At 36.4% G+C, this 22,356-nt stretch overlaps 1 protein-coding gene across 27 annotated transcripts in view; it reads right to left on the bottom strand.

Moving 5' to 3' along the window:
• ank3a (ankyrin 3a) overlaps positions 1 to 22,356 on the bottom strand; it is a 137,840-nt gene that overhangs the window by 98,583 nt on the left and 16,901 nt on the right. For 25 of the 27 annotated variants that reach the window (XM_056235054.1, XM_056235064.1, XM_056235053.1 and 22 more), the window contains exon 1: positions 12,773 to 12,940. The exons of the other annotated variants lie outside the window; for them this stretch is intronic. In XM_056235054.1, coding sequence (XP_056091029.1) covers positions 12,773 to 12,889 — 117 coding nt within the window. In that variant the 5' untranslated portion in view covers positions 12,890 to 12,940. Of the gene's footprint in view, positions 1 to 12,772; positions 12,941 to 22,356 lie in introns of those variants that run through there. 27 annotated transcript variants of the gene reach the window in all.

Genomic DNA, 22,356 nt, shown 5'->3' with positions numbered 1-22,356 from the left:
GTTCGGGTCCAAATGGACCCAAAGGGCAGGATTCATATTTTAAAAAAGAAAATCATATTTTTTTTTTTTACTTGTTTTCTATAATTTTTTTTCTTTTCTTTTTTGGTGTTTTGAGATATTTTATGATTTATAATTAATATTTATGCAATAATTATGACCCATTTTTTCCCATTGAACATAATAGATTTTTTTTTTTTTTTTTTAATTTTTTTAGTTTTTTATCAAAGCTGTATTACATTTTAGAGTGAAGCCTAGGCCTCATGAAAGCAATTTTTAAAAAAATATAGATGCCATCTGGTGGACACACTGAGCATTTTTATCACGCAATAGCACATTTTTACCACTAGTGGATTTACAGCTCTCTGTAGAAAGGCTTGGGGATTCTAGTGATTTTTGCAAATATATACCAATTTTTTTTCAGGTTGTTGATTTTTAAAATATAATAACAGATTCTCAAAGACTATTTTTGTCTTGTTTTTTGTTTGTTTGGTTGGTTTAAATGGTAATTTGAAGTGCCAGTTTTACTTTATAATACAGATTATTATAAATATATAATACAGTGTGTGTGTGTGTGTGTGTGTGTGTCTGTTTTGCACTCTTGATGTTTTAGAGATTCACCCCTTCACCGTTGAGTCATTTTTTCTGCATTCTGGCTGATTTGTATATTGTATGCACAAAAAAACTGTTTTCATATTTTTGACAATTTCCCATTCATTTCCAATGGGGGTCATTTGGACCCGAAGGTCCTAAGTGTGAGTATTTTTTTTATTTTTTTTACAACCACTTAGACTATTCAAATAGACTATTCTATTTGAATAGTCTGTGTTTTTATATTGAATAATCTGTGTTTTCATATTTTTGACAATTTCACATTCATTTCCTATGGGGGTCCATTTGAACCCGAAGGTCCTGAGTTTGACTATTTTTTTACAACCACTTAGACTATTCAGATCCTGTCCCCATTTGTTTTGTGTGTTCACATACCTAATACCATAAAAGTCACCTAGTTTCGTAACATTCCGATTAAGCTGTGATTTTTAAAAATTCAAAACAGATTTATACAGTAATCTGAATTTATGAGTGTGTATGTGTATAAAAGTGTGTGTGTGTTTGTGTGTGTGTGTGGATGTGTCTGTTTTGTACTCTTGATGTTTTATAGATTCTCCCCTTCACTGTTGTGTGCTTTTTTTATGGATTGTGGCTGATTTGTAGATTGTACGCCCCAAAAAACTCTGTTTTTTCACATTTTTGCCAATTTCCCATTCATTTCCTATGGGGACCATTTGGACCCGAAGGTCCTGAGTGTGACTATTTTTTTTACAACCAATTAGACTGTTCACATCCTGTCCCCAATTTTTTTGGGTGTTCACATACCAAATACCAACAAAGTCACCAAATTTCGGACCATTCCGAAGAAGCTGTGATTTTTAACATTTTTTTATTTGAATGATTCGGGTCCATTTGGGCCGAACAACCCCAAAGCGCCAAAACGGATGTAAATTAATGTAATTCAAACTAACAATAAAAATGTAATATGAACAAAACGAATATGAACATATTCACTGGTAAAGGTGAAGGGGAGTAGCTTGAAGATGTCATATTTAAAAATCACTTGACATCAACCAACGTTCCTCTGGAGTCAAAACGTCCTCTATTAGGAGTTGGCTCGGCTTCGGCTATATGGCTCTAGGGTCGTTGTGAAGGTAGGGGCGGAGCATAGACATGGCATAGACACTATGCCGTTTCTCGTTTGTTACTCTAGAGTAGACCAACTCACTTTCTGGAGGTATACTGCCCCCATCTGGTATGGAATGTGGAGTATGAATTTATTTTTTGGCGGACATTACACAAGGCACCTTTAAGAGATATAACCAGTTTAGATGGAAAGGATCTCAAGCTGATTAGCTGAAGATGGTACTGAAGCTATATGCATTAACAGCCCATTCTCACCCCAAGGCGTCATGAAACTGACGCCTTGGGAATCATTTTGACCATGCTTCAATATTCGACGCTTTAGGCACCCTTTAGCGTCAGTTACATGGCGCGATCCTAGGGCGTCATCTTGCTGACGCTTTACCTTTAACGTCAGTTAGATGACGCTATCTAATCCTAACCCATACCCCAGACCTAAACCTACCCGCGTCATCTAACTGACGCTTAGGTAAAGCTAAAGGGTGCCTAAAGCGTCGAATATTGAAGCATGGTCAAAATTGTCATTTTAGTGACGCCTTGGGGTGAGAATGCGTTGGCATTAATCTTCCTTAAAAAATAAATTCCAGCACAGCGCTTCAACAACCCATAATGAAATGACCCTTCACAATAGATAATGCTTTACAGTGAACTCTGTTAGAATGCTACATATGGCAATTTATCTGTTCAGTAACATACCTTGATCACCTGCTGAATAATAAAAACGCCATCTCTCCGTCGCTTTTACAACATTTCAAATCCCTCAGTTCTCGCCATCTCTGACACGACAAGCCAATGTTGATTCTCGTTTTATTACGAGCTCTGTCACATTCTCTTTTTGCCAGCAGACTCTCCTCTGTTTGGCTTTTTTTTTTTAACCCTCTTCTTCGTTTAGGGGTTACACTTAGCTTCCTCCCGGTCAAAAAAGACCGAAGCCTTAAAATTTAACTTTTTCCCCCCCCCCAGGAAAACCAATCAAATATATTTTTGTTCAATAATATTTATTTATTATTATTTAGAATTTTTAAAGATTTTTATGATACTTTGCATTAATTATATAATTTTTTTGAGCTATTTTTTTCTATTAGAACTAATATTTTTTAAAAATGTATTATTATAAAAAAAAAAAAATCAATAAATGCAACATTTCACATCAAAATAGAGTGCAGGCTGCAGGCAAAAAAAAATTCAATGTGTGTAATGTCCTTAAAGGAACACTCCGACTTTTTGGGACTTTAGCCTATTCACCTTATCCCCCAGAGTTAGATAAGTCCATACATACCTTTTTCATCTCCGTGCGTGCTATAAGTCTGTTTGACGCACCCACCGCTAGCCTAGCTTAGCACAAAGACTGGATGTAAATGGTTGCAGCTAGCATACTAATCCAAATAAGTGACAAAATAACGCAAACATTTTCCTATTTACATGTTGTGATTTGTAAAATGGGAACTATATTCTCTGAAGGCGAAGCACTGCTACATGGGCGGAGTGATAACCGCAGCACCTGAGACGCGCCGTGCCCAAAACTCTGAACGAACTCTCTGCTCCTCACCACGGCGCGTCTCAGGTGCTGCGGTTATCACTCCGCCCAAGTAGCAGTGCTTCGCCTTCAGAGAATATAGTTCCCATTATTTATACGGTTAAAATATGTCTGTGTCTCATGTGACTTTGTTTTTTGTACACTCTGTGACTATACAAATCACAACATGTAAATAGGAAAAGGTTTGCGTTATTTTGTCACTTATTTGGATTAGTATGCTAGCTGCAACCATTTACATCCAGTCTTTGTGCTAAGCTAGGCTAGCGGTGGGTGCGTCAAACAGACTTATAGCACGCACGGAGATGAAAAAGGTATGTATGGACTTATCTAACTCTGGGGGATAAGGTGAATAGGCTAAAGTCCCAAAAAGTTGGAGTGTTCCTTTAATGGCCTGTAGGCTGCCTATAGCTTCCTATAGAAATACATAGAAAGGCTTTTTGATTCCTATTGTTGTTTTAGACATGATTTCTCTATCTTATAAAAAATTTTTATTTAGATATTCTAAAACACTACTTTAAAAAAAAAAAATTATTAGATAAGTATCAGGTTTTGCATTATGATTACAATCAAACAATAACATTTGGTTAGAAAGGGAACACAATTTAAACAGTTTATCTCTCTCTATCTGTGAGTGTGTGTGTGTGTGTGTGTGTGTGTGCATTTGAGCGAGTTTTTTTTTCATTTATTGATTTTAATATGCATATTCTAAAAATTTGCTGTTGCAGTCTTGCCAGTTTATCTGTGTGTGTGTGTCTGTGTGTGTGTGTGTGTGTGTGCGTGGGTGTGTGTGTGTGTGGGGGGGGGGGGGGGTCTTATTTGCACTCTTGATGTTGTCACCCCTTGAAGTGTCACCCCTTCATTGCTGTACACTTTTTTTCTGCACAGTGGCTGATCTGTAGTTTGTACCACCAAAAGTTTCTCTGAGTTTTCCTATTTTTTCGTATTTTCCATTCATTTCCTATGGTCGGTCATTTTTGACCGGGAGGAAGCTAAGTGTGACTTTTTTTTACGACCCATTAACATATCAGAATCATCTCCTTGATTTTTTTGTGTGTTCACATAGGTAATACAACAAAAGTCACCAAGTTTCTTCCCCCTCCGATGAAGCAAAAAAATGAAACATTTCAAGACGTTAACGGTTTCGGTCATTTTTGACCAAAGAAGCCCAGAGGGTTAAGCAAGTGATTCCCCAGAGGTTTGAGATGTAATGTGCTACATGTCAACCTTTTTCAGACGTTGTGATAACAAACCTATGGCACTCCCACTGTCCCACACCACATACGCGTCAAAGTAGCCGGAGAAACTTTTCTCAATTTATGGATATGATGAGACACACATGGGAAAGTGGAGTATGTAAGAAATTTCTCACAAAAAACATTCTGAGTCTACGCTTTCATGACGTTATGATGCTTTGACTGTCGAGCAGAAGTCTACCGCGGAGCTCGCGAAGCTTTGTTCTATGTTGTATCTTTCAGAGAACATGAAACAACTTTGATAACTTTGAAATAGCATGAATAAACAATGAACAATTGCATTTTTATGAACAAATTAGACAGTCTTGTTAAGTACCTAAATTGTTTAAATTCAAACCAAACCAGAACTTGTTATATTGTCATTCCAAGTAATATCAAACAACTTAAAGCTATGAGGACCTGCCAGCTCACCATAAAACTTTAAAAAGATATATAACCTTTCAAAGATACACACACACACGCATCTCTGTTGAGTTTACAGTAAAGGAGTTTTATAAGGGCAGACAGTCTGGCTGCTGCCCTGAAAATGTACAAGAGCTGATATAACAACACTCTGAACACGATCAATAGAGAGCTGCTTGGTAATAGACCATTACCAGACAGAGTACCTTTGACTGGCATTTACATGATAGAAGCAAAAGTGATCTAAAAAGAATTACAGTGCAGTGAGAATGAACACAATACGATGGATAGAAAGAGCAAGAGAAATATTTACAGAAACACTCTTGTCGTGATTTTTTGAAAGAAATAGATTTCTATTTAAATGCTGTACTTTTAAACGTTTTATTCCTCAAAGAATCCTGGAAAAAAAATCCCCAAAATTGTAAGCAGCACAACAGTTTTCAACATTGATAACACTGGTCTACAGCCAAAATGTTAAAATGTAGTCAAACTTTACTATGTCTAGGTCACTGAGAATGAACATGATGCTTTAAATGGTTGATTGTTGCTATTGGGTCAGTAAGACCCTTGACTGAATGGCGGAGGAAAGGTGAGTAATAAGGGAAGGGATCTCAATTAAAACCAGAAATGACTCAAAGGAATAAGATTTTATGACTTTCAAGTCAGTTAAAAGTAGATCAAGAATCGTTGAATCGGATCGTGATTCCCAGCACCGGAATCGGATTGGATCATGAGGTGCCTAAAGATTCCCACCCCTAGTTTGGACGGTACTTGCTTTTAGGCAAAATAATTTATGATGCAATCTGAAGCTGGTATTGCGTCATACATGATATGAATTGTATCATGTTATTCCTAGAAGTCATGGATGATCAATCATAATCAAGCTTACATCAATCTGCTGAGCACAATGCCCTATATCAGCTCTAGAAATCATACAGCAGGGGTGCAAAAAGCAATTCCTAAAGGGCCACACACTGTAAAAAAATAAAATAAAATAAAAAATCTATAAAATAGGACACAATGTACTGTATAAATATGAAGGAATTTTCCATATTGGTATTTTACAGGTGTTTTACCTGTATTTTGAATTACGCTTTGCATTAGGTTGTGTTTTAAGGATTAGCGGAAAATTCCATAAAATTACTGGATAATACCCTGGCAGAAAATTACCAGTACATTTTCTGGTTTTATTTTTTACAGTGCATCCCTGCAGAGTTTAGTTCCAACCTGCTCCGACACACATGCCTGTAGTGTCTTCAAATAAACCTGAGGGACTTGATGAGCTTGATCAGGTGCGTTTCATTTGGGTTAAAGCTAAACTCTGCAGGGCTTTGATTTTGCAAAGGGACATTTCTGTATAGCCAGTGCAGAGATGCCTCACACTTATATGAGCAGTGCAGATAACTTCAAATGGAGCCCATCCGTGCTGGCAGACTATTGCTGGACAGTGACAAGAGATGCTCCATTTAATGAATACAAGAGACAAGACAATTTTTTGCCTTTTGTTTCGTAATAAATGTGATACATATAACCCTTTTGCTGGTTTTTAAAGTGTTACACAAACAGGACAGGTGAAAAGTAATATCTACACAATACACAGACGTAAAATGTAAAAACTTTAATATCTTGGAAACAGTAGCCATTCAGTTGTTATAATTGAACAAAATACATAATAAATAACACATTTTATTTCTGAAGCAGACTACTTCTAAAAAATTGTTGAGCATAATAATACGAAATGTTCCTTGAGCATATATTATAGATTTCTATAATATATAATTATATATTATAAAAAATAGAAATGTTCAAATCTATTATATTACACAATATATTACTGTTTTTACTGTATATACATCCCTATAGACATATAAACTGAAGAACATATTTCTAAGGTTAGCAGTGAACTCATTGACAAACATGTTGTGTGAGGATGTTGACTGCTCAAAGACAAACGGAGACTTTCATGGTGTTGCTGACTAAGAAGAAGCTATAATAATACTGTGAGAAGAGCAACGTCATTTCTGATCACATGATTCTCATACGCACACATCTTTTAAGAAATCACTCTCAATCACAGACACACACCTTCATGTCATACACCCTTAATATGATCTATATTGAACTGTAGCTGGATATAATTCCACAATGGAAATGTGGGAATTTCCTGAATAATGTGTCACAGAGAAAGCCTTTTAAATTATGAATAATGTAACAAAAGACTTTGTTCAATTAAAAACTCATGACTGAATTTCTGCACCATTTGAAAGTCTGAAACATTTATTTATTTTTATTATTTTTATTTATTTATTCTGTTCGTTTGTGTGATTGATTCCAATGATAGTTTGAATCAACACTCAGTAGTGTTCCTAGACGTTCCTACACAGCATTTAATGTGTGCTTTTTAATACATCAATATAAAGGTACTGTTTTGTTCCTGTAAGAAAACTGGGATGCATTAGCAGCCAGACAAACACACTGTACAGTACACAGAAAGTATCTGCCTAGCCAATGTGATCTCAACATGGCAGCTCCCGTTAGAAGAAAACACAAATATAAAAAAACAAATGTAAAATAAAACAACTTTTTCTAGACTACCAACTACCAAACAGTAGTTGGTAGTTGGTAGTCTAGTCTTACATATAAGACTATATGTACATTATTTTAATAATTTCTTAAAGTACAAATCACTTCTTTAGGAGTAAAACCTTTTACAGCGCAAAAAGTCAAATCCGTTAACTTATATACACTACCATTCAAAAGACTGCGTTAATTTGATCAAAAATACAGTAAAAACAGTAATATATTATTACAAATTAAAATAACTGTTTTCTATCCAATATATTTTTAAATGTATTTATTTCTCATTTTCATTTGTATTTTACATTTGACTCTTGTGGAAATATGGCTGTAAGTATGGAGGTATGGTTGTGCATGAGTGTGTGATCTGTTCTCTGACACACAGTGTACTCAGCAGGGAACTGAAGCTCTATATGGAGCCTCAAGCATGTATCAACCTTTAACACACAACCGATACAGCTCATAGACCAACACAAACACTTGAGGAAATGTCAAGTGATACAAATGTAAAATATGTTGTTTGTAGCTTTATAAAAAAAAATATAAAGCCCATTTTCATAAAAGCCCACTGACCCATGGATTTCTGTTGACTTCTATCCAATAAACATAACCCTCACACAAACATTTCTGCAATTAAGCCATTTTCCTCATTGGAACGTCAATTTTTACTGTCTTTGTGGATACATTTTGGTACCCACAATGTAAGCAAACACACACACACACACTTATTACCATAAATATACTTGTTTACACCTGTTCTCTCCTACCCTGGACACCTTAAACATCTGCTACTCATGTTTCACTGAATGAATAATAGACAAAAAGTCCTGGCATTATCCACCTCTTAATTACAATCACAAATGCAGTTATTTGTTGATGTGGATCTGCTTTAAATGAACGAAAAACAATCTTATAACTGCGACAGACGTAGTACATCCTGAAATGCCTGAATACTGCAACACACATTTACAGGCAAGCATATGGTAACAAAGTGTGAGAGAGGGAGAAAAAGGGAGTGAAAGACACAGTGATCTAGGCCATAATTGATGATCACATGATCACAGAGAAGAACAAAGCATCTGAATAGAAGGATAACGGGCCCTTCTCCACCTCTCCAACAAAATCACCCTCTTCATCTCCCCCTCGATGTGTGTGTCTCTCTCATGCGCTGCTCTCTATCACCCCCTTCCCTTCCCCCACACCATTCCTTCTTCGTGTGTGTGTGTGTGTGTGTGTGTGTGTGTGTGTGTGTGTGTGTGTGAGAGAGAGAGAGAGAGAGAGAGAGAGAGAGAGAGAGAGAGAGAGAGAGAGAGAGAGAGAGAGAGAGAGAGAGAGAGAGAGAGAGAGAGAGAGAGAGAGAGAGAGAGAGAGAGAGAGAGAGAGAGAGAGAGAGAGAGAGAGAGAGAGAGAGAGAGACTATTACATGGCTTCTCTCATTAATGGAGTGGAGCGAAGCTCATTCATCACACTGCCCTGCCACATGCACATACGTGACTGTATATTCTGCTGTAGGGGCTCCACAAGGCATGAGTACTCACCAGGGACAAACCCCAAAAAAGTATTTAACTCCTCTGACCTCTCACTGCCCAGTGCACACACCACTGTAAAAAAAATATAGTAATTGCATCATTAGAAAATCCAGTCTGTACCAAAATCTTTCACAAAACCTATATATATATACACACACAATGCATATGAAACTCATTATTTTTACTATTCACAAAAACCCAGTCTGTTCCAGCCATGAGATGATTACTGAAAACAGTTAACAGCTATTAAAAAAAGATACAGAAACTTGTTTTGATAATTTTTCAGAAAATGTAAACAATTTGTAAAAACAAAATGTTTTTACACACATTTACAATAACATAATCCTATTATGCAGATTTTTTTAACTGATTAATTAAAAATGATTAATCTCATGATATCCAGGCATCTTTATAAAGTTAGAAAGATATAAAATTAAAGTAATAATATCAAACTTGGTATTATTATTACGTTATTTTTGACAACACACACACACAAAAATAATTGCAGGTTTTTTTCTCTTAAAATTGTCACAGATGCCTTATAGCTTAAGTGCATTGAACACAAATGTATGCACCTCTTAATGGAAATTACATTGATAATTTTTTGGTCAAGATCTTGCATTGGCAATGCAAGAGTTCAGCACTCTGTAAAGTCTACTCCAGCACATCCCAAAGACTTTCAATGAATTTAAGGTCTGGACTTTAAGGTGCAAATTCATCATGTATGAAAATGATTCTGATGAATCTTGACATTGTCATCCTGGAATATTTATTCCTACATGTTTGTTTAAGAAATGAAAAACTACACACTCCATCAATTAGGGTTAGAAGAACTGTTGCCAAGCATATAACATGCTAGAAACATAACAAACACAGCAATAATGATCCAATCATAGACTCTTAAGCATTTGCATTTTCCATACAGCAACTTTTTTTCCTGGGCAGTGCATATGAGACTATATAATATAACATTTTAAGCATTTAATAAAAAAGCATGTATTATGAAGTTTAATCAAAGAAGACACAATGTAAATAAATATTAACTATATTTTTTTAGATTTGAACAGTAAGCTGATATTTTTCAGCTGAAACAAAAAAGTAGAAGGAAAAAACAACTAGATAACAACTCTGTTATCTGTCCTTCCCCTAACATCTATAAAGGAATGCACTCTCTCTTAAACTGAACTTTTCTCAATGATCGTCTGCTCAAAGACAATTGTGAATATCAACAACTGGTCAGTGAATTGAGCTCAAACTTGATTCAAATGTCCTGGAGGATCCAGCAGCTTCACTTCTTCATGAATGAGTTCTGTATCAGGATTCACTGTCCCCGAGCACACAAGTATAACATCTAACCTTCATATGACCTCTGCCAATGGCAATCAGCTGGTCTCTCTGCCTCTACCTCTCTCTGTCATTTAACATTCACCATATCTGTAATATAAGATGAAGACACTACACCAGGTGTAAAAGAGGAGGATGAAGTTCTAAGACCACAGCGACACCTTCATGTAACAGATTGTTTCAAGTCATTTTAAAAACACACCTGAAAAAAAACAACTTTCAGGCATGCACATACAAGTTGTTATAGCTCTTTGTGAAACGGACACCAACTTTGACCCCTGAGAGATGAGGCCTTCCAAAACAACACCCTGTGGACTGATCTGAGATCAGGTCAGTGACACTCAGACGGCCTGACTCCCAAAGCACAACAGATGTTCCCTGTTCCCACTGCAACCCTCAGCATAACCTGGGATGCAGAAATCTCTTGTGTGACACTGCTTTAAGACACGAGATCTGAAGTGCTGTGTTTGACTCAAACACTGAAATAATCAGAATCCAACTCTATGAGGAATACAAGTAAACCCTTTTGATACCATTGTACTAAATAATAATATTATATTCATATACCATGGTATTACGAGGGCCACATCCACCATAGACATCGAGGGTGACACATGTTCCTGAATATTAAAATTAAAGCTTGCTCAATGGGTCTTTCAATGGTCAGTTCTTCAATCATTACATTTGGTTCCCAAATTTGGGTATTGCCATGATACAGTACATATCCAAAAAAGCATGGTATTAATTTACCACTGAATGTTTTATAGTAGAGGTACTGGGATACCCTGATTGTACATGCAGACAAAATGACCATCCAGAACCCCACATAAAAAAAAAAACTCTCTATCTTTGGCAAACTAGACTTCCTAATTGCTCTCCTATTAGATGCATGTGATGATGTACTTGTGTGTATGCCGTATGTAAGTGTGTGTGTGTGTAAGCACATGTGTGTCTGTCCCACAATGCCAAGGCAATTACCTCCTCTATGCAAGAGTGCGACACAGATTAACATCCATCTTTATGATGTCTCTCTGTTTGTCAGTCATAGGTAGAAAGAGACACACTGTCCTCTATTTTCTCTCATACTTTCATTTCATCACTCTACCTCCTGATACATTCTTAATTCTAGAAAATAAGATGAGATAAAATTCCTTTTGTCCAATGTCATTATGTATTATTATCTATAAAAAACTATCTTTCTCTAATAATTTATCTGTCAATGTATTTGATTAGCATGGCTGTTTGCATACAATTTTGCCAAAGCATCAATAGAAAAAGACCAAAAGAATATATATATATATATATATATATATATATATATATATATATATATATATATATATAAGTGATAGCAATAGTAATGGAAAAGATAGGATAAAATGAAATAAGAAAATATACTGTAAGAAAATAAAAAATAGTAGGGTGTCATTAACGATTATGAAAATAATAAAATGAAATACAATGAAAACTTAAACCAACAAAAGAAAAAAGAAAAGTACTTCACATAAAATAAAATAAATTTATCTAACAATAATAAAAATAATAAATATTTTTGATAAAATAAAAAATACATTGATATTGTTGAATGTCAATTCTCTCTCAAACCTTTTACATTTTTCAGTATTTAAATGCTTTGTTGATGTAACAAATTCTGGTACATTAGTAGAGGGTGAAACTCACACACACACACACACACACACATCATAAAATAGCAAAGGTCTACAGATGTGAACATAGCTTGGTGTGTTGATCACAGGTAAGGCACATGTTAAAGGAGACAGAAGGCAGCCACTCATCACTAACACAGGGATCCTTCATGTCTCAAACCACATCACAAAACACACTCCAGTTTAAAATTACACAGCAGCAACATAACAACAAATAGGAACCGCAGAGATACTGCTGAAGAAGATCTGTCTGGGTGTGGTGGATATAGGCTGTGTGTATGTGTGTTGTGTCTCTATAATATGAAATGATAGACAGTTAGCACGGTTCACATCTGCATTCTTCATTCCATCACTCTACAGAACAAACATCAATAAATCAGTATGTGATGATGTATAATACACGAGTGTCTGTGTGCACGCGCGCGCACACACACACACACACACACACACACGTTTCAGAGGACAGTAAAATCTCTCAGAACATGCTGCAGTGTGATGCTCTCATTTTTAACCTGAACGCATAAGAGGATGGACGGACACACACACACACATCACGGCTGGTTGTTTATGGGACATATGTGTGTGTTTATGTGAAGGCGAGCGGTAAATGGTAAGTGTAACCTTGGCACTGCAGCACAGATTTAACACACTCACACATACACACACACACACGCTAAACTCACTGGCAGTAACAGGCGAGATGTTGTCGTCCCACAAACCCAATCAATCTCCCTGTAATAACACGTATGTGTGCGAGTGTATTCCCGATACCTTTTTCTTTTGTTCCCGCAGTTGTTTCTTGCTCTTCCTCTTCTTTTCCTTTTCATCCTCCAGTGCATTAATATCCACATCTTTATTCTTCTTAATCTGAGACGCTGCATGAGCCATTATCAAGCATCAGCCACGTCCCCACAGCAACCATACACACACACTCACACAAACACTCACACAAATATACTGAGATAAACGTCCAGAATACAGAAGATTTCCAATTCCCTAAAATATTCCAAAAAAATCCCTCCAAGTGGAAGAGAAAGATCCCATCCAGAAAAAAAGAAAAAAAAATCGACTACTCCGTTTGCTTGCCTCCAGCCTTTATCATTGGCAGTTCAAGGAACCATATCCAGAGAGAAGAAGATACAGGAAAAGAAAGAAAGAAAGAGGGTGGGAGAGAGAAAGAGAGATGGATGGTGACACCAACATCACCAGGCACAAGTGAACGACTGAAGGAGAGAAAGAAAGAGAGAGGGGTGGAGGAGGGTAGCTGGGGTGGTTACTACGGAAACCACGTTCTCTTCTCAGCCGTCCCCAAACGGTCCTACCTGAACCGTGTACACGACAACCAACATCAGTGTGTGTGAGTGTGAATATATGCGCATATATGTAGCCCCCCACCAGCACCGTGTGTGTGTGTGGGTGTGCATGGTGGTTGTAGGGGAGGGGTGTTGCACAATTTAGCTCATGCATGTGCGATCACTCTCGCTCACACACACACATAATTCGATGTGAGGGAGGGTACCACTACTACTCCAACCCCATTATGTTAACGGTTGACCCACACAAAATGGAAAATAGGTATATTTTTGCATATTAAACTGGTTGTATATGCACACACACTTAGACATGTGGACAATATTTTGTGCATTGGTAATGCATCATTATATTTAGATCATATTTATTTGGGATTTGGGGTGAATTCATGGTTAAGGCCAGCAAAAATCGGTGTGGCCATATAGCCCAGTGTCTTTCCCATAGGGAAACATGAGAGATGAATGAACACAAGTGAAAAAAAACAACCGTGGTTCACACACACGACAGCTCTCAGCTTCTCTCTGATGTCATTGACATTCTGAGTATGGAGTGACGGCAGCCATGTTGGTTTTCGCCTGCGTTATCAGCCACCTGAGTGCAGCAGGGTCCTCGGCAACTCCAAGACTGCCTCATTCACTGCCTGTACAAAACACCCTGCACTTAATGTGTGCGTGACATAAGGAAAGAATAAAAAACACCAAAAAGGCCAATCAATTTCACTCTCTTGAATGACACGCATTGTTTTAACTACATGCTAAACATGTGGTAATGTCTTTAAGGGAAAATTCACTCAAAAATAAAACTTGTGTCATCATTTAATCGCCTTCATTTCATTATAAACTATGACTTTTTTTCCTCCATGAAACACCAAAGAAAATGTTAGGCAGAATGGTCATATTGCTCTTTTCAATTAAATGTAAGCAACTGCAAAATAATATATGAAAACTCTACCTTAGATCTTTTGTGCTCCACAAAGAAAAGTCATACAGGTTTGGAATGACATGAGGGTGAATAAGTTATGAGTTTTCATTTGAACAATAAATATTCACCCTATAATTAGTTATATATAATGTTGGTCTTCACACGCTGCAGCTCATTAACTCATCATGTGTTATATTCATCTGATATGAATTATTTAGCCTTTACTAAGATTTTTCACTTTCTATTTAATAAATACCATTGGTAAATTATTAAATAAAGTGATTAATACTATTTGTGTGCAGATCAATTATATAAATCTCTTTCTATTTAATAAAAGCCTTGAGTGGTATTCATTTGATAATATATTTAACTTAAAACCAGTTATACTATTTTGTGACCATCATCTTATTTGCATCAATGTCTCTATTTGAAAGAGGTACCATGGGGTAAAAAAAAAAAAAATCTATTTTACTACAATACTTCTCTACATTGTCTTAAAGTCCCAGTCAGACTGAGCAAGTGGTCTGTTTTGGCTCACTCTCAGTCTGGCTCAGTTCCCTTTGCTCTGAATACACTGTTACTGCCACAAACACAACTCAGAAGGGTCCATTTACCAGTCAGACTGGGCAAAAAGCCCAACACATATACTACATCTGTCTGGTAACACTTTTTTTAACTTAATGCTTTTGTTTTTATAAACGCATACTATCTCAGCAACCTTTTTTTTGTACCCCTCCTCTTAAAAAGCTCAACCAACCATTCATCAAAACTACGACCACTATCAAATAATTGGTTGTAAATGTGCTACTCCTAGACCATAAGAGCTGATCACAGCACTTTAGAGTCCAAACGATTCCTGAAAAGCTGATTCATAATTCATTGGCACACTGAGCAAAGCTTGTGCTCATGCAGTCACGGTTTCCCTCCTCCCTTGGGACAGAGTGTGCAAATTCCCAGCTCACCCGTATCAACAAAGGGACCATTTCCACCCCATCACACCTTGGGGAATTACCCATGATGCATATGTGCTAAGTTGATGAACCCAGTGACCTCTGCAGTCAGGCACCAGCAGATATACACCCCTGCGCACCTCCACCAAAAGTGACCAGTTCAGCAGTCAATTCAAACTGACCAGTGATAAGTCACAACAGCTGGATCAGTCAGATCAGATAACCAAGCCGAACCCATCAAATCAGCTACTTTCAGATCAGACAAACAAAACAAATCAATAGCTTCCATTGAAAACACTCTGCCAATTAATGCGTGGAAGAACTGATAAATAAGGACCATTAACTCCCACAAAACCTGCCATCAGTACAGAATTGTCAGATTATGAAGAGGGACAGGCTTTGCTGGTTAGCAACTATCTATACGCACGGCCATATATATGTTAAGTTTTATGCAAATGTCTTTACTTTCACTTTTGATCAATTTAATCATGCATCCATGTTGAATAAATGTATTCATTTCTTTTAAAAACGTTTATTTTCTTTCCCCAAACTTTTGAACGAGTAAATAACAAATGTTTCATTATATTTATATTAGATGTGTTTTTTTGTAACCATTAAAGGAACTATTTTTTATTTTTCCCATACTGCCTTTGATGTCACAGCTCCAGACAGTCGCCATGAAGGGTTCTGGACATATAGTCCATCCAATTTCAATAGTCACAAGACAATGCCAAATTTAGGGCCAGGGCCACTGTCGAAGGGAACATCCAGAAAGGTTATTCTCAAATAATGTGTTCAACCAACAAAAAAAAAATAACAGTGACAACTTCAAATTAAATTATTTCCAACCAACAAACTATACTGAATAAAAGAAAAATTAAGTTGAATACTCAAAAAAATTAAGTTGCTCCAACTAGCCCTGGAACCAATTAATGTTATCTACTTCAGATAAAATCCACAGCTATCATGGCACGTTAAATTTGACTTATTTAGCATGTCTATTCAATGAACAAGTAAGATATAACGTCACAGACTTTATTAGCAATGACTGCACTAATTAGGGTGACCAGACGTCCCGTTTTTCCCGGGACAGTCCCGTATTTCAACTCTAATTTTAGTGTCCCGACTTATTATGAAAAAATCATGTTTTGTCCCGTATTTCATCGTTAATATATATTTTTTATATATTATAGGTTTCGTTTTCGAAAGGCTACGTGAATATGTATGTATGTTATGTTCAAAACCGTGTAGCGCGCGCATGACAGAGAGGTTCTGTGTCGGTCCCGTATTCAACTCCGAGAAATCTGGTCACCCTAGCACTAATGTCAATGTAGTGTATCATGTATCTTCTCTTCAGCACAACGGTAAGTTGGTAACCACAAAAACTTCAGCATTACAGAAACTTTTTCAAAACATTAAAAACCCTAACAGGTCTTTCCCTTTACTAAAAAACCCATATAAAATAATACTTCATTTCAAAATGTACTCTCTTTATCCAGTCCTAACTATGCAAAGCATGCTGGCAACTAGAAATCCACTTTACCCAATTTCCAAAGTTATCAAGAACATTTTATTAAGTTACTACAACTTAATTTTTTCACTTCAATGAATGCAGACATTTTAGTTAAATTACACACAATATTAAGCTATTGTAATAATCTAAATGTAATAGTAATAAAGTAATTAATTTGAAGACTGCGTCAGATTGGCATTTGCAAAACATTTGTGTCCTTTGCGTGTAGTTGCTTTAATTTCAGTGGGGACCCTGCCCTAAATTCGCATTTAGACAAAAAGTATAGGGATGATTTAAAAATAGTGTAGGGATCATTTAAAAATGAAAATCCTAAAAGTTGCAAAATAGCAGATTTAAATTCACAGCTGAACACTGTGGACAATAACCAATGTCTATATAAATGTTACTGCTTAAACGTCACACAGCACATATATGCATGCAAATCAATTCTCTAAGTTGTTATACAGTACTCCAATATCCACATGCTCCTGATCCTAGTACTTGCAGTGGTGCTCTACTGCCCTCTTGTGGTTTGAAAAAGAAATTGAAGCAATGTGAAAATGAAAAAAATATATTTTTAACTAAAAAATAAATAAAAATTAAATAAAGGCCTAGTTGAAATGACAGACAAAACTTGCTCTAAATTATACTTTGGTCCTCCTATTAAACAATAAAACAGAATGCATATTAAAAAATATATAGTTGTCCACCTTCCATACAGATGATAAAAACATACTGCGCAATGCATGAAATCATTGAATAAGAGAGAACTAATGTAGTCAAAACATATGATGTAATATTGTGGGCATGTCTCTGAATCTCACCAGCCAATCAAGGCATCTGTCTAAAGCTTCTAGACACAGTGTTTCTCAACCGGTGAGTCGCGACCCAAAAGTGGGTCTCAAGACAGTTTTGAGTGGGTCACGGCAGTGTGTCTAAGAAACAATGAAAAGAAAAACGTCATTCTAAATGTTTTTCCGATGCAAACATTTTATTTTGAAAGCTGTTGACATTTCTGTTAGACGCAGTTTAAGTAGCCTAAAGAGTGTGACTCACAATCTGTTGTCAGGTTAGATGTTGTTGTCAGGCTAGATGTCAGTTTCATTATTCTACCTTCATAACTTGTTACGAAATAAAAAGTCTCTCACCTCAGAAAAACAAACTTTCCTGTCCCGTCAGTCATTATAATGTGCTCGCGGCACACACTGAGTAGGCTATCACCTCACTATACTGAAAGAGCGAATGAAATTACAAGCATGCAAAGACGTAGTTACGGTGTCAATTAGTAAGACATGAATACCAAAAAGTACCAATAAATTACGTAACTGGTTTGTCGTGTGTTAGCTGGGAATGATTTGCATGCAGGTATGATGCTCATTCCATTCATCAGGATCAGTTTCCATATGTTTAAGGCCTATTAACAGTTTATTAGTATTGTGTATTTACCATGGTAACTGTAGTTTCTGTAACCTTAACCCAAAATAACAGTTTATTTTCATTTTGTGTTATTTTCTATATTTTGTATGACTGTGGTAGCTCATACTAATGTTATTGTATTAACAAAAACTAGTTAAGGACTTCTATTTAATAGCCTTGCCTTATACAGTTTATTCATCAGTGTAAGTGATATTGTTACAATGTATGTGCATGTATAATGTGCTTGTGCGTGTGTGTGTGTGTGTTTGCTTGGTTAAAATTCCTAAAAATTTGGGTAGCGGCTTAGTGACAATGGGAAAATGTGGGTCCTGCTCTAGATGTTCAACTGAAAACCTGCTAGCACATGCCTTTATAGGTCACATCCAGTCAAAGGTGAATAGTCAACTTGTGTTAGAGTAGTGTTACAGTCATTTAACGGGCAAGTGGACACCTGTTCCAATCCTGACCTATTATCATTTTTTTGGTTTAAATTGAAAAAAAAAAAGTCACATGAACTTGACAGCCACTTCAAACAGAGATCCAAAAATCCAGGTCTCACATTATACATGGAAAAAAGTGAATTCTCCCCCTCTCTCTTAGTATTTTATATGTTTCTCTCTTTATAATGAAGCCAGGTCACACTCTATTACTTCCTCTTCTCTCTTGAGAGATGACAGGTGACATTAACTCTCTGGCTCTGCATGTTAACCTAGTTAGCCCACTTTACACACACACACACACGTTGGATTTTCATGTATTATGGGGACGTTTAATAGACAATGATTTTTAAACTGTTCAAACTGTATATTCTAACTCTAACCCAACCCTTAAACTTACACATCACATTTTTACATTTTCAAAAAACATCATATGATACGAATTAGAAGCAGTTTTCCACATGGGGACCAAAAAATGTCCCCACAAGGATATTGTCATCTTTGTGGGGACATTTTGTCCCCATAATGTGTGGTATACCTGAATCACACACACACACAACTGGAAACCATTACCTTACTTAACCACAAGGGGACAGAGTGTGTTACACAGGGTAAATGTCACTGTTTCCACGTGCTAGAGCATAATACACACTTCAAGGCCTCAAATTTCTAAATAGCATTTGTATATGAGGGTTTGAGCCTTCTTGACATATACGGAAAAGAATATAATAAGTGTACACAAACAAGATGCAGAGAATGCCCATGGTATTTGTCTTTCAGCTCAACTTAGCTGTATCAAAATAAATAAGATCCCTAAAAGCTTATGCAACATTAAGAGTAACGGATCGGTCACAAAGTGGACCCTACTCTTATCTTTCTATATAGCGAATAAAATTTCCTGTCGCCATAATGATGCCACCCAAGTGCTTTGAAATGCTAATGGTGCTTTTTGCTAACCATTATGTCACAGTAACAGAATTGTCTATGTAAACACTGCAAAGTTTGGGACAACCATATTACATTACCATTCAAAACCTTTTTTTTTTTTATGATTTCTTTAAATGATTTTTTCAAATGTTTTTGAAAGAAGTCTCTTATGCTCACCAAGGTTGCATTTATTTAATCCAAAATACAGTAAAAACAGTCATACTGTGAAATAATATTACAATTTTAAATAACGTAAAAATAAATATTTTTAATATATATATATATATAAAAAAAATGTAACCCCAAACTTTAGAATGGTAGTAAATGCAGGAGTGAATTTCTATAATAAAGGATACTTCCAGGCTATCAAAGTTTAGCTAGTTAGCTGGTTTAGCCAGTCAAACTTTAGCATTCTGCAGGTCAAAAGCCTCTTAAATCGAACAGCCACTGATCTTTACTGAACAAATATGGGCGGCTTTGCTCTAGGGTCCTACAAAACTATGTTTACATTTTTTTTATATAAATTAAAATGAAACATTTTAACTGATTAAAACTGATTAAAGCTGCAGTCCGGCGTTTTTCCTCTTTGTCGCCATCTCTGTTCGAAATCTGCAATTGCAGTTATTCGCGGAATTATCAACTTTATGCGAGTTGTACTTCGACACCCTCGACACGGCTCAGCGCGGATGAACACAATGTTTGAGGAGAGTGTGAGGCTGTCAGTCACCGCACGGTGTGGAAACTGTCATTCAGAATCACAGATTATTCTTTTTGGAAGTATGACCAACATAAGAATTTTCACTGGAAAATGTAATCTGAACAAGAAACATCCACTTTTTTTCTGGTTCTGACATTGCAGTAAATCGCGCTGATTAAATCTAACAATAGGTTATCATATCACGCAAAACCGTGCAAATTATACTTTGTTCTCAAATTGTTAGTGTTAACAACGTAAGCAAGCATTGCGTGACTACATGTAATGTCCTTCCGATATGTATCCTTGTTTTCGCATGGGTCCGACTAGCCGAGACTCCTTCTTTATGTGTACGGATGTGACGTAATGACGCAAAGACATGCTCGAATCTCCCGCGGAAATCCACCAGTACCACTGGAATTAAAAACATTATTACAAGCTTACCGCTTTGAATCGAGCTAAGACAAGCAGATAGTTTTGAACACTGGCTGGTTATGTATTTTCTCAAATATGTATTTTGGATCATTTTTAACCCAAAAAAGGTTTAAAATGATTACCATATCTATTCCTATTGGATAACTTTTCAAATCCGTTACTTCAGTATATGGCACTAACAATCTCAAGATGGCCTGCAGATGTGATTCTGTTTAAAATTTCTACCCGTGATCATCCAGATGAAGAAGCTCAAAAAGTGAAGAGAGAAAAGTTTCCCCAATTATTAGCAAAAAAGAAAATGCAAGGGGGAAAATGGAACAATTTTACGCTCTGGTACAGCTGGTTATTTCACTGCATAATGATGAACTTAGAGGGGTTTGTGTCTGTGTAAAGATCCAGTAAGGGAGGGCGTTCAGAAATGCAAAAACCTGAGGTAGTCGAATTACATTAAATGCAGAACCTAGTTGTGTTGTTGATGACGATAGAAAAATTATGCAACCCAGCTCCACTCCTAGCATGTTAAATCTAAATATATGCCGTATATAGTAAATAAGAAATAATTTGTGAATGCAAGTCTGCAGTTTTTCTATGTGTGTGTGCGTGTGACCATATGTGTGTGCCCATCAGTGGGTCTGTATGCCATCTGCTTGCTTGTGCTGGCACAGGAGTTTCTCTAAGCTGTCAATTTCACAGCCTCGATCCACACACTTACACGGGTGCTATTTCACAGACTAGGTAAGCTTTGTATGCAAACTCCAAAAACTTTAAGAAATCTTACTGACTAGCTGGTGTATGACCTCTGCTCCAATTCGGTGTATGCGCATGTATATGTGTGTAACCCATGTGTAGGTTTTGAGTGGTGTCACTTGTATCATATGTTCAATATATGTCACTCACACACACACTAAGCTTAGCCAAGTCAATCACCTTCACCACTTCAAAGCTGAATCTATGTGACAGAGATGCACCTCAGGCAGTTCATCTCTATAGCCAATCTTCTCAATTCAGGCACGTCATACACAGATATATTCAGAGAGGGCTGATTACAAATATGCAAAAACCAGTTAGTCCTCCTTCCTGTGGCAGGTGGCAAGTCCCAAATAAGTCCCACTGATGTCCCACAAGTCTCAATTAAGTTCTCAGAACTAAAGGTTTAGAAGTCTATAACATTTTGAATGCAGGGCACAATTCTCTCTTTTACAAAATTCTAAATAATGTCTATTATATGGCCTCATTAATTTTAGAAAAAGAAAGTCTTAAAATTTGACTTTAAAATAATTTTAACACCACCAATTGGTTACACAATTCAAAGACTGTTCCTTAGCTTTTAATTCTTTGTGATTTCAAGAAAATGATTTTCAGATTCAAATAAGTCCTGTTGCATTTGCTTGTCTGGCTAATAATGGGTTTTATTTCCTGGAACATCACTTTGATGTTTCCTAGTGGTCCCAACTTGAAAGTTAAATATTATTATGATGGCCACTAATCCTCAAAAACATTTCAGTGGACACACATGCATGCAAACACACATTTATATCCAGGCTATAATTATGAGAATAGCCTAGCTAAACAAGTATGGGAGTGACTCCCCATCCTGACATCTTGTGTTCTGCTGCGTCACAGATCAATCTAGTTTGCTTAATTAAACACACTGGCAGTGACTAAGTGACAGCTGGAGTCTGAGTTACCATAGCCTACATGCTAACAACAATCAGAACAGGACCTGTCACTGTTAGCGTGCTAATCGCTAA

Source organism: Rhinichthys klamathensis, unplaced genomic scaffold, assembly GCF_029890125.1.
Source record: "Rhinichthys klamathensis goyatoka isolate OS25496 unplaced genomic scaffold, OSU_Roscu_1.1 h1tg000412l_1, whole genome shotgun sequence".
Lineage (NCBI taxonomy): Eukaryota > Metazoa > Chordata > Actinopteri > Cypriniformes > Leuciscidae > Rhinichthys > Rhinichthys klamathensis.
The sequence above is the reverse complement of the archived record's forward strand: the minus strand, read 5'-3'. Positions and strand labels throughout refer to the sequence as shown.